Source organism: Sinocyclocheilus anshuiensis, unplaced genomic scaffold (genome assembly GCF_001515605.1).
Source record: "Sinocyclocheilus anshuiensis isolate Anshui unplaced genomic scaffold, SAMN03320099.WGS_v1.1 scaffold838, whole genome shotgun sequence".
Lineage (NCBI taxonomy): Eukaryota > Metazoa > Chordata > Actinopteri > Cypriniformes > Cyprinidae > Sinocyclocheilus > Sinocyclocheilus anshuiensis.
Genome location: NW_015539915.1, coordinates 1,290,261 through 1,301,109, shown reverse-complemented (window position 1 = coordinate 1,301,109; position 10,849 = coordinate 1,290,261). Strand labels below are relative to the sequence as shown.

The window sequence follows — 10,849 nt, the reverse complement described above, 5'->3', positions numbered from 1 at the left end:
ATCAGCTATCAGCTACTGTTTTGTTATTAGTTTAAGTATTTGCTATTGACTGTTCAAATGCGGAGTTTCATGTGTGTGTGTGTGTGCGCGAGCGAGCAAGAGAGAGCTGTAACACTCCAAAGAAATAATGATCTTTAAAAAAGCATCATATGACCCCTTTAATATCAAATCCACACTAAATCCACATAAACTGCAGTATAGCAAGCTAACATTACAGCTGCAAAGATGACAAGGCCTCTGAAGGGTACAAAAGCAATCATCATGTGAGAGTAATAACATTAATGCTATTCAAAATAGAATATGCAAAACACGCATTAAAATCAGGTATTTTTATTTCAGCGTGTCCCAAAGGAACACTAAAGCAAATGTATGACACCGAGCATTTCACTACAGACTGACAGATTTCACTGAAGCACAATATGTTCTTTGAAACCTTCTCAAATCATCCTGGAAAACATGATAATTAGGTTTTACACAAACTTGAGAATTCGCGCAGCTAAGACGACACTCATGGTTTTTTTTTTCATTCAGTTTGTTATTTGATTTTCTTTGGACCCCACTGTATGTATAGGCTAAGTATAAAAACACTGTGTACATTAAATAGAGTTTTTCAGTAAGGCCCTTGAAGAAGGGTGGAAACTTGATCTAGGCTAGATGCTCCAGATGTCCCCATTACTCCTTATAAACAGGACAGGAGAAGCATTGCTGCAGCATGGACAGCTAAGACTTGTGCTTAAATATGTCAGTGGTGCCCACAGGTACCAACACGTTTTTAATGAAAACTTCTGAGCAACCCCTATCCCAACTAAGGTCAAATAATGTACCGCGGGTGGCACAGCAAAGTGTCGAGCGCATCAAAGCGCACGCAGCGCACGCAGCGTTACCTGTAGTAAGACAGGAGGCCGTTGCTCAGGACAAACCACCGGCGCTGGTAACCCTTCAGGTAGTTGGTCCATTTAAAGAGCCATCCTTTATAAGCGTCCGGGCCGGGATCCTGCGCAGCTGAAGGAGACGGAAGGGTCCGCATCACCAGCTCGGTCATGTTGAGTGCTGCTGTCTGTCTCACCGCTGCGCATCACGCGCCAGACACCCGCCGCACCACGCGCGTCCCGCCGCATGCATGCATGCAACGCGTTGAGGGCATGATCGAGCGAGGAGTCAAATTTGAGGGCACAGCGAGGAGAGGCGGCGCTTCCCAGAGATGTGATGGAAAACTGATGCTGCTGGGGGGAAACACAGCGGATGACGCACAGATTGCTCAGAATCTGCCATATGACGCAAAGACATTAGAGGAGAACGGATGCGAGGATGCACAGGCTTTTAAAAGCTCAAGCCTATGCATCCCGAGACAAGCTCTGCATGAATGCGGCAGGGCTGCATCTGATATCGATTAGATTCTTGATCCTTGCATTATGGCATTTGGTGCTGCAAAGTCATGCGCTATTTTTCCTCCCCGGGTTATATATGTTGCATTACTGAACTGATGCCTTGAACGCAGTTCGCTGTGCTATCCACAAGATGGCGCCGCAGTAAATAGTGACAGTATAGTGTGCTTATTATTTACTCGCACTCGTGTAGTTACGTTACAAACCGGTTATTTCTGTGGAATACCAAAGGATGAATTTCAAGGATCTTCACTCAGCTCTTTTCTATATAATTAACTAAAACAGAACAAAAACATGATACAATTAACTCATACACGTCTGCAAGATGTCTGTTAAAGATCGCTTCATCTAAACCGCATGTGTACAAACATCTGATAGACGTCTGTCGGATGTTAGTTTTACATACATTCTAAATCATAAACAGACAGACATTTTCTAAACGTCTATTTGAGACATATTGCAGGTGAACAAACACTCTAAAAAATAGGTCAATTGCAGATGTAAATGCAGACGTAAAACAGACGTCTCTGTGATGTACGGATAACAGCGAAGAACATAGCCTAAAGAAAATTCAATTGTTTTTCAAAAAGTATTCGCTTTCTACTAAGCTCGCAATTAAGTCACCATTTACTCACCCTGGTGTTGTTCTAGTGCTGCATGTCCTTCTTTCTTTTTTTTCAGATGACAAAGGTAGAAATCACGCTCCTCCTGGCTTAGCTTTTTTTTAAAAAGACGCAAAAGTATCACAAAATGGTCCCATTACACACGTGTCTTAATACTCAAATATTCTGGGGGTATATTATAGCATTTGATGAAAAATAAACAAAAATGTATTGTATTATTTAATGAAAACTCTGGCCTTTAAAAGACATGCTTTTGTGGGAGTTAAATAATGCCGCAAACACCAGTAACGTTACGTCACAGCGCAAATCTTTAGTAAATCGCTTTGCGTGACTCATTTAAATACTCCCCTCATAAATTTACCAAAGGAAAGGGGAACTCCTACAAATGCATATTCAATAAGGTGAGTCGCAAAAATAATGGTCCAGACCTTTTCAGCGCTAATTACGCAAATCCTGACAGTATTTTTTAACGCCAAATAAGGGTTTGCGCTGGCTCAAATTGATAGTCAATCTGGCCCAAATAGGTATGAACAATTTCTTCGTACTTAAAAAAGCCCAACAATAACAAGATGCTCCAAAACGTCTCCTTTTGATCAACACCAGGGAAAAAAATAATAAGAAAAAATTAATAGAACATGAAGGCAAGTAAAGATTGTTTTCCAGAATTTTATTTTTGGAGGTGAACTCTTTTAAACACTGTTTGAAATGACATAAGGGGCTGAATAGCATCAGCTATTTACATTATTCAGTCACACTGTTTAGGTGAAGTAATGACAGTAAATGCAGAAAACAAGTACATGGCACAAGTATTTACAGCCATGCATTTATAAAAAAAAAAAACACAGAATGGTTTTCATTTTTTTAATCAACATTTTTTAGACATGAAAGCAGAGTAAAGCAAATAAAGGGGTATTGGGAATTTAAAAAAAGAAGAAATAATCTCACATTGTTCCACAAAAACATTTTTGACAAATCCAAATGGTACACTGAACACCGGGCATTTACATGTGCATCTGGTTTCAAATACAGTTCTGGACCAGAAAAGCGAGCACAAAACACAAAAAGTTAAAAAAATAAAACATTCACTAAGGACTAACAGCAAAGCAGTAACGAGTTCCATACTAACCATTTATAAATATGGAATTTCAACTTTAAAATCATGTGAAAAACAATCAGGTGAGGCCAGATGTTGACTAGGGACACATCCCTCAATATGGTCTTTCTCTCCGTTCCTGACGATGGTCACCCCTGCAAAAAAGTAAATAATGAATTACTGTTCCTTTTTGTGGCTACATTACCTTTACACTTCCACAGAAACACTCACTTCATATCCATTTTGCCAGGTGGTCCCATTCCTCGCCCCCTTCTTCCCATGTCATCCATAGGAGGCCCACCTCGACCCCTTCCTCCAAAACTGCCTCTGTCCATGCCACGTCCTCCTCTGAAACCTCCACGATCCACACCTCTGCCTCCACGGAAGCCACCGGGTCCCCCTGGCCCTCCACGGTCCATACCACGGCCGCCACGCATCCCACCAGGTCCACCACGACCACGGTCACCACCTGAACCCCAAAAGACAGTTAGTGAATATTAGCGATGCTACTATCTGAAGCACTGCTGTTTGCGGTTCTGAAAGCTATGCGAGATGTGAATGCAAAAGACAGTAACCTGGAGGAGGGAAGGGAGGAGGTCCAAAGCCTTCAGGTTTGGGTGCCTTGCACTGGTTACACTCCATTCTCCAGGCGAAGTTTTGGTTTCCACATCCCCTAGAAAAACAAAGACTCAAATCAGAGGCTGAATGCAATACATGGATCACTGAGTAACACTGCGCTACTACTGAAATACATACGCATTTGGACACTGCCAGTCTCCTGCCCTCTGTTGCATGTTTCCTCCTGTAGGTCCTCCGCGGCCCATTCCCCTGGGACCCCCACGTGGCATGAATCCTCCTCGATCACCACCTCTGCCCATGCCACCACGACCCATCATTCCTGCAGGAATACAGCCAATCCAACTCGATGGTTAGAATTTTTTAGTACAGAAAAACAGAAACTTAGGTTTTCTGGTGCTTCTAAATCCACGTACCTCCTCGTCCCATCATGCCACCTCGGTCTCCCCTCATTGGCATGCCACCACGCATCATTCCCATCATAGGCTTGCGTCGGGCCATGGATACCTTCAGCTTCTTGCCCTGGAAATCTTTTCCTAATGGGAAAACATTATTTTATCTCGAAGACTCATGATGAAAGGACTGACATTCAAGACTGATTTCAGTTAAGTTCAACGCACCATCAAACCACTCGACTGCTGCCTTTGCAGATGGAGGCTCTTCGTAGGATAAGGTGGCATCACCTTTAGGTTTCCCAGTCTCTTTATCTGTATAGATGTTGACAGCAGGCAGGCCTGTGCGTTTGTTTATCTTAGAAAGCAAAATGAAACCATATTAAATCATACGCTTTAAGAAATCCAATAAAGGACCATTTGATGCATGGTGTAACCCAACCCTTTACACGTTTCAGTATTAGATGCTGCCATGTATTAGTAACATAGAAAAGCAACAAGCCATCCATCTTCCCAAAGCCACTTCATCTGATCGAAAAAGACTATCAAGTACCCTAACGATTCCACTGTGCTTGAAAAATTCAGCAACTTCTTCCAATGTAGCATTCTCAGTGAGCCCAGTGATGTAGATAGTGCTGTTTTCAGAGTCATCCTGCTCCTCTGGGCGTCCTGCAGAGAACAGTGTTAAAAGCAGAAGAAATTGATAAAAAAATTATAGACAAAAAAGACATAATTTGAAGATCCAAACTTACCCATGTCACCATCTGTTTCAGGTTATCATCAAGCAGGACACAAGGAGAAAAAGAAAGTGAGAAACAAATTAGTTTACCAGCCGAGCTTCTCAAGCACCTGACAATATTATGCTACCATTTCCTGGCCAAGACTGCCCCGGCACACTCTTTCTGACCAATCAAATACATAAAATGACAAAATACCATGATGCTGTTGACCCAAGGTTGGTTTGATTATTGTGAAAAAGTATTAAGAGGAAACTATTCAAAAGCTACCTAGTTTTTATTCCAGTGTGCCTTAAATATAAAAAAAAATATTTGCAAAACCCTTGAAAAACCAAGGACCCAAATTGGACTCCATACCGGATCTTATAAAACTGAATAAAATAGTAAACAATGAAATGGTGATACTCTACATGGTTGGGTAAGCCAGTTACCATTAACTCCTGATTATAAGGGCAAAATTAACCTTTCATTGGAGTCCACACTCAGGATTTTTAACCAATAAAAATAGATCTGAACGATTCCTATACAACCAATGGAAAAAGTTGAAAACTCTTAATTCTAGCCGGCAGTGTAGTTTTGCAAGGCATTAATTATTTCCCTTCTGAAAAACACCCATAAAAGGTAGAGAATTCTAGTGTATGGTCTTGTGATTCTCATTAAACTTACCACCAGGCTTAATGAAGCCACCTCTGTCTCCAGCGATGCTGGGGGGAATAAGCGAAGATATGAAGGCGATATCCCTTAAAACAGCCACTTCGGTACCACAAAAAGGGTAATGGGGGCATTTGCACAGTTCTAACTAACTCTTAACCCTTAACAAGACCCCCTTATAAAAACACAATACTGCTTAGAGTAACACTCAGTTGGGGTGCTGTAGCATTACAATGTTTGTGCACTGGGCCTGACATGCTCAACTTACAATTTTATGACATTAGTGGCTGAACAGTATTGGGGTTATATAGAGCATAAGTGAGGGTTGATCTTTATTATTATAGGTGCAAAACTCCAGATATTTGTACACTGTAATTAGGGGTGGGTGATATGACCAAAATCTTATATCACGATATGAGAAGGCTCATTTTATTTCACGGTAACTATGTATATCACAAAATATTTATTTTTGCTATAAATGAGGCCTTTATGATATAAATTTTTGATGCCATAGAAATTTCATAATTTTTTGTCACCAGTGTCAATATCACAAAAAAAAAAACTAATACTAGCCTTAAAAAAAACAAACAAACCTCAAGCTCACTGAAGAAAAGTAAACAGTCAGTGATTAAAAAATGTGAAACTCATTTCAAGCAATAGGACAAAAAACTAAATAAATAAGAAATGCTATATTGTACAAAGCATTCAAATTTATAAAAACACTGCATATTATTCACGGTGTAAATTAAATATATAGCTATTTCTTATTAAAGTTACAAAAGTGATTTAGTCAAGAGCAGTGAGAGATTTTCTCTTTTGTTGTTGAAATGAAAGCAGGAATTTGTGGACTGCTGTCAGTTTAAGATCTACACGGATCCAATATACTGTTACACGTTTTCTTTCAGCTGTTCACTTTCACTTAAGACCTAAACTACTGTGTTTATGAGGATACTTGCAAAGATGGCCATTTTGACACATACAAGTGTGTATTTAACTGTTCAAGGCCTATAAAGCGGCAAAAATAACTCTGTTCAGTACACACTCCCGCTCTATGAGCAACATCTTCATTGCACATATGACGAAATCAGTTCTCTTTCGCTGCTGATTGCGTTTGAATGGCTTAAAATCACTTGTTTTTAAACAGAAATGCTAACGATAACGATGAGCATGTAACAAAAATCTCTTCTGACAAATTTCTAACGGGTTAATCGCCCACCCCTAACTGTAATTGAGATGTAATTGTTTCAGACACAGCCTTGCCACCAACTCTGAATGAAAATGAGACTATGCAAAATATAAAACTACACCCAAATGTTGAAACTATTGGTCTTCACTAAGAATCTAGTAGCCTGTTTGTGGCTGCATCTGAAACAATCGGCTTACATAAAGCTGGTACATGCATTTAAGTCAAAGAAAAAATAAAAAGCAGGTAAACCATAACACCACTTTTCTCTTTACAGAAACATTTCTGATATAATTACACAACACAAAAAAAAAAAAGCTATCAAAACACTTGTAAAAAAGGAAAAAGGAAAAAAAGAGTAAACTTTTATGTTTAGATAATTATTACACATTTCTTTGGCTCCAAACTAAATTCTCATTCTTGTAGGAAAAACACATTTGGAACACCTCTTGACACCACCAACTTTAAGTCCCCATTTCAAAAGGCTTCCGGCCCAGACTCAGAACTGAGTAGTGGTACTGTAAAAGTATTGATGTGTTTACATGGCTCTCACTTTGTTACCTGTAGCGTATAAATGCGACAAAGCATGTTAAAGAAAAAGTTTCATAATGCACAAGACAATTGCAATCCAAATGTGTAACAGATAAAGAAAACATACCCTTTTTTAAAAGGAAAAATGAATGCAGTGCATTTTCACCGTTTGGAGCATACCTTCATAACCAAAACAGTTAACTTTAAAAGTAGTATTGTCCAAGCTCAGTTAAATAAGTCTGCTAATACAACAAATATATTTTAATATGCAGAGCAGGGGACATGTTCAAGATAATAATGAAGGGACAAGCAGCTCTGTAGTAACAGTTTTGTGTCGAGCATCACTGCATTCACTTTCATATTTATTTTGTGCTAGCTTCCTGCTTTTGGCAGCATAATTCGTCTTTGGGAACCAATATGGTTAATTATAAAACAATGTTAATTTTATGCACACTACACCTATTCAAAACATTTTCAAAACCTGCACTGATATTTACGCTCAATTCTAGTAAATGTTACCCATATTAACACCTTTATCTCTTTCTAAAATAAGCCTTCATTTCCCTTTTTAAGCCTGTGTTATAATTTCCTCGTGCGCGAGTCCGCTAGTGTCCGCTATGGTATGCGTGACGTAAAAATCGTCATCGGAGAGTGTGCGCAGAGGCTCCGCGCGGACATCCACGAGCCTCCCATTTTTTGTGACCGCGCGTCAGTAGGCTACAAAAGCACCAACTGCGCATGCGCAGGCTGTGTGAATAAGCCCGTTGCTACTAGAACATGTACAATCCGTTGATAAAACAAGATAAAGACAGCCAGATGTGCAATAACGGTGTTTGTTCACATGTTTGTTATTGTTCTAGCCGATCTACTGCGTATGTATGGAGCACGTCCGTGGAACGGACCATCAGCGTATGCTTTCGGTAGTATAAATACAAGTAGTCTGCGTCCGCGTCCGGATTGCTCATGCGGAAAGTATAACACAGGCTTTACACACAAAATTGAGAGTAAATGAGTAAATAACTAAATGAGACTAATTGAAACATTCTGTACCTGTAAACCTGTGATTTGCAGGCAGATATATATAATCCTATTTGGAGTGATTAACACACATTTGGGAAATATCCTAAAGGATCACATTATGCATTGGCAATCTTATTACAACCATTTGGAGCACAGATCTTATGAACTGTGCCTCACCAATGTTTAATTATCTTGTTTCTTACTCTAACACCTTAATAAATCCTTCTTCTGAATAATTAAGATCCCTCAAATATATTTAATGATAAAGGGAATGTGAGATTGAAATTATTATATTCTTTCCCAAAAGCACAATCATCTTACCTTAGGCCATAATGAGGCAGAGCTGAGAGCAGCAGCACTTCAGAATTTTAAATCAGTTTGGCATCGTCAAAGCAATTACATGGACTTGCTATCAAACTAATAATAAAAAAAGCTTCAGCACTTAAGATTGTGATATCAAAAATTGTGTTGAATTGGTTTAACAAAAAAAAAAAAGTCAAATTACAGTTTATGATTTAAGCTTTGGCTCCAAATAATAAAGCAAATTTCTGCCAATTTAAGTACACAGCGTGGCTCTCAGCCCTGTATGGCCTCTTTCAGCTCCTGTCTGAGGGGTAAAAGAGGTGGTGAGGTGAGACTGCACAAACACACACTTACCCCATGCCTCCACGGCCCCCTCGCATGCCACCACCTCCTCGCATCATCCCCCGGTCAAACCCACCCCGGCCACGCCCGCGGTTCTCCCCCCCTCGGCCCTCTCCAGGGCCCCCATATCCTCCAGATTCAGGGCCCGAGTAGCCACCTCCACCCATGCCGTTTTGATGGTCCTGTCTGTAATTACCTGTGAAAGAATATTGTGACACTAAAGTTTTCACATTTGTATACGACAGTCTTTGCCAAGCTATTACCAGCAGACTTACCATACTGACTGGGCGGTTTATAGTCTGCCTGGCCATAGCCTCCTCCAGTACTGGCCTGCTGTCCGTACTGGCTAGCAGGGGGCTGTCCATAGGACCCAGAGGGTGGGGGGTAGCTGGAAGGCGCAGCCTGTTGCTGTTGGGTTGGAGTTTGTTGATATCCTCCCTGCTGGCTGTAGGAGCTCTGCTGTCCATAGCCTCCTTGTTGGCCCTGGTATCCTCCCTGCTGCTGCTGAGAATAGGAGTTTTGCTGAGGCTGCTGGGAATACGAGCTCTGCTCATATCCAGAGGGCTGCTGGCTGCCAGAACTGTAGCTGCTGAAGGACACAATTTACAATCAGTGACCAATAGATACATAGAAAAACTTTGGGGGACTACGAAGAACAGATTAAGCCAAATACCTGGGGGGTGCAGCAGAAGCAGGCTGTTGTCCATATCCAGGATATGCAGACTGGGCACCGTAGCTGGCCTGCCCACTATAAGAGGTCTGGTTATTGCTGGTCGATGAGGCCGCAGTTGTGGAGGAATCGTAGCTGCTGCTTCCATATCCCTGCACAGGCTGACTGTAGCCCTGCGGTGCGGCCGGGGTGGCAGTATAACTACCTACAAAGGATAAAAATAGTCACTGAATAAATACACCCCTTGGAGATACTGACCTCGATTTGAATACCACAAAAATGGGATGAAAAATAAAAAGAACACACCGCTGGCTGGTGGTTGCTGTCCGTAGGATGATCCATATGGCTGCTGGCCATAACTGCTTGAGGAGCTGCCAGTCTGGGAGTAGGTCGAGTCAGCTGGTTGGCTGTATGAAGCGTAGCTTTGCTGTTGACCATATGACTGCTATAGTAAGCAAACAGTAAGCCACTCACACCAGGCCCACTTTAACAGCTCCTGTTTTGCACTTATGACAAAAAGCATGGCGAAAATAAAATAGTTTAAGGTGACCGTTTACCTGAGTGCCCTGTCCATAACCCTGTTGAGAGGGCTGGGCCGCATAGGAGCTGTACCTGATAATAAAAGATGTTTTTCTCATTTTATTATAGATAAACAACTGTTATATACAAGATTGACTCATCTTTTGACCAGCACATTTCCATGACTATACATGAATGTTCTAGCTGTCCATTATTAGTGAATAAGGATAAAGCCATCTCTATATAGAATTGCAATAAAATAAAAAAAAAGCATATACAAATATTACACAGTTTTACGACCATACCCCTGTTGGGTTCCAGCCTGTCCGTAACTGTTGTAATCTGCGAGAAAAACACATTAACATTCATTTAAAATATCAAACTCATTCACAAAAACTATGGAAGCATATATATAGAGTTCAAGTTACCTCTGAGTGTTACAATTATAGGATATTTCAGAAACTTAAAAAAGCTACTACACTGTAATATGAAATATTGTTACTGAAAAGTGTTATAACATAATCAAACATAATTCAAATAATTTGTTTACTTTTCCAACAAAGGCAGGGTTTCTGCGGGGCATTGAAAATCATTCAAATTCATTAAATGACCTTTAATAACAGTCATTCAGGACTTTTGTTCAAAAACTCGGGAAGTCTTAATTAATTTAAAACAATTTTTTGTACAATTGATTAATTTAAATTAATGTTTCTAATAGACACATTTATAACAGAACCTCAAGTAACCAACCTCAACATTCGATCGGTCGGTCGTTCGAACGTTCGATTTTAGCATGGAATACGCTTCATATATTTCTCTGTTCA

General features: G+C 40.4%; 2 protein-coding genes across 5 annotated transcripts in view; both read right to left on the bottom strand.

The window, feature by feature from the left end:
* The window catches only part of LOC107686448 (oxysterol-binding protein 2-like), a 17,056-nt gene extending 15,605 nt beyond the window's left edge, over positions 1 to 1,451 (bottom strand). Inside the window, 1 exon segment of the mRNA XM_016483455.1 lies at positions 885 to 1,451. Within this exon segment, the coding sequence (XP_016338941.1) occupies positions 885 to 1,042 (158 nt within the window). The 5' untranslated portion in view covers positions 1,043 to 1,451.
* Positions 1,452 to 2,855: 1,404 nt separating this feature from the next.
* The window catches only part of LOC107686447 (RNA-binding protein EWS-like), a 9,003-nt gene continuing 1,009 nt past the window's right edge, over positions 2,856 to 10,849 (bottom strand). Inside the window, exons 2-16 of one of the 4 annotated variants that reach the window (XM_016483451.1) lie at positions 10,331 to 10,367; positions 10,064 to 10,118; positions 9,813 to 9,951; positions 9,510 to 9,711; positions 9,112 to 9,425; positions 8,849 to 9,032; positions 5,473 to 5,510; positions 4,822 to 4,833; positions 4,623 to 4,738; positions 4,298 to 4,427; positions 4,094 to 4,213; positions 3,858 to 3,999; positions 3,677 to 3,774; positions 3,333 to 3,570; positions 2,856 to 3,256 (exon numbers count right to left, since the gene is read on the bottom strand). In XM_016483451.1, coding sequence (XP_016338937.1) covers positions 3,217 to 3,256; positions 3,333 to 3,570; positions 3,677 to 3,774; positions 3,858 to 3,999; positions 4,094 to 4,213; positions 4,298 to 4,427; positions 4,623 to 4,738; positions 4,822 to 4,833; positions 5,473 to 5,510; positions 8,849 to 9,032; positions 9,112 to 9,425; positions 9,510 to 9,711; positions 9,813 to 9,951; positions 10,064 to 10,118; positions 10,331 to 10,367 — 1,865 coding nt within the window. In that variant the 3' untranslated portion in view covers positions 2,856 to 3,216. The remainder of the gene's footprint in view (positions 3,257 to 3,332; positions 3,571 to 3,676; positions 3,775 to 3,857; positions 4,000 to 4,093; positions 4,214 to 4,297; positions 4,428 to 4,622; positions 4,739 to 4,821; positions 4,834 to 5,472; positions 5,511 to 8,848; positions 9,033 to 9,111; positions 9,426 to 9,509; positions 9,712 to 9,812; positions 9,952 to 10,063; positions 10,119 to 10,330; positions 10,368 to 10,849) is intronic. The other 3 variants (XM_016483453.1, XM_016483452.1, XM_016483454.1) reach the window with 3 other exon arrangements.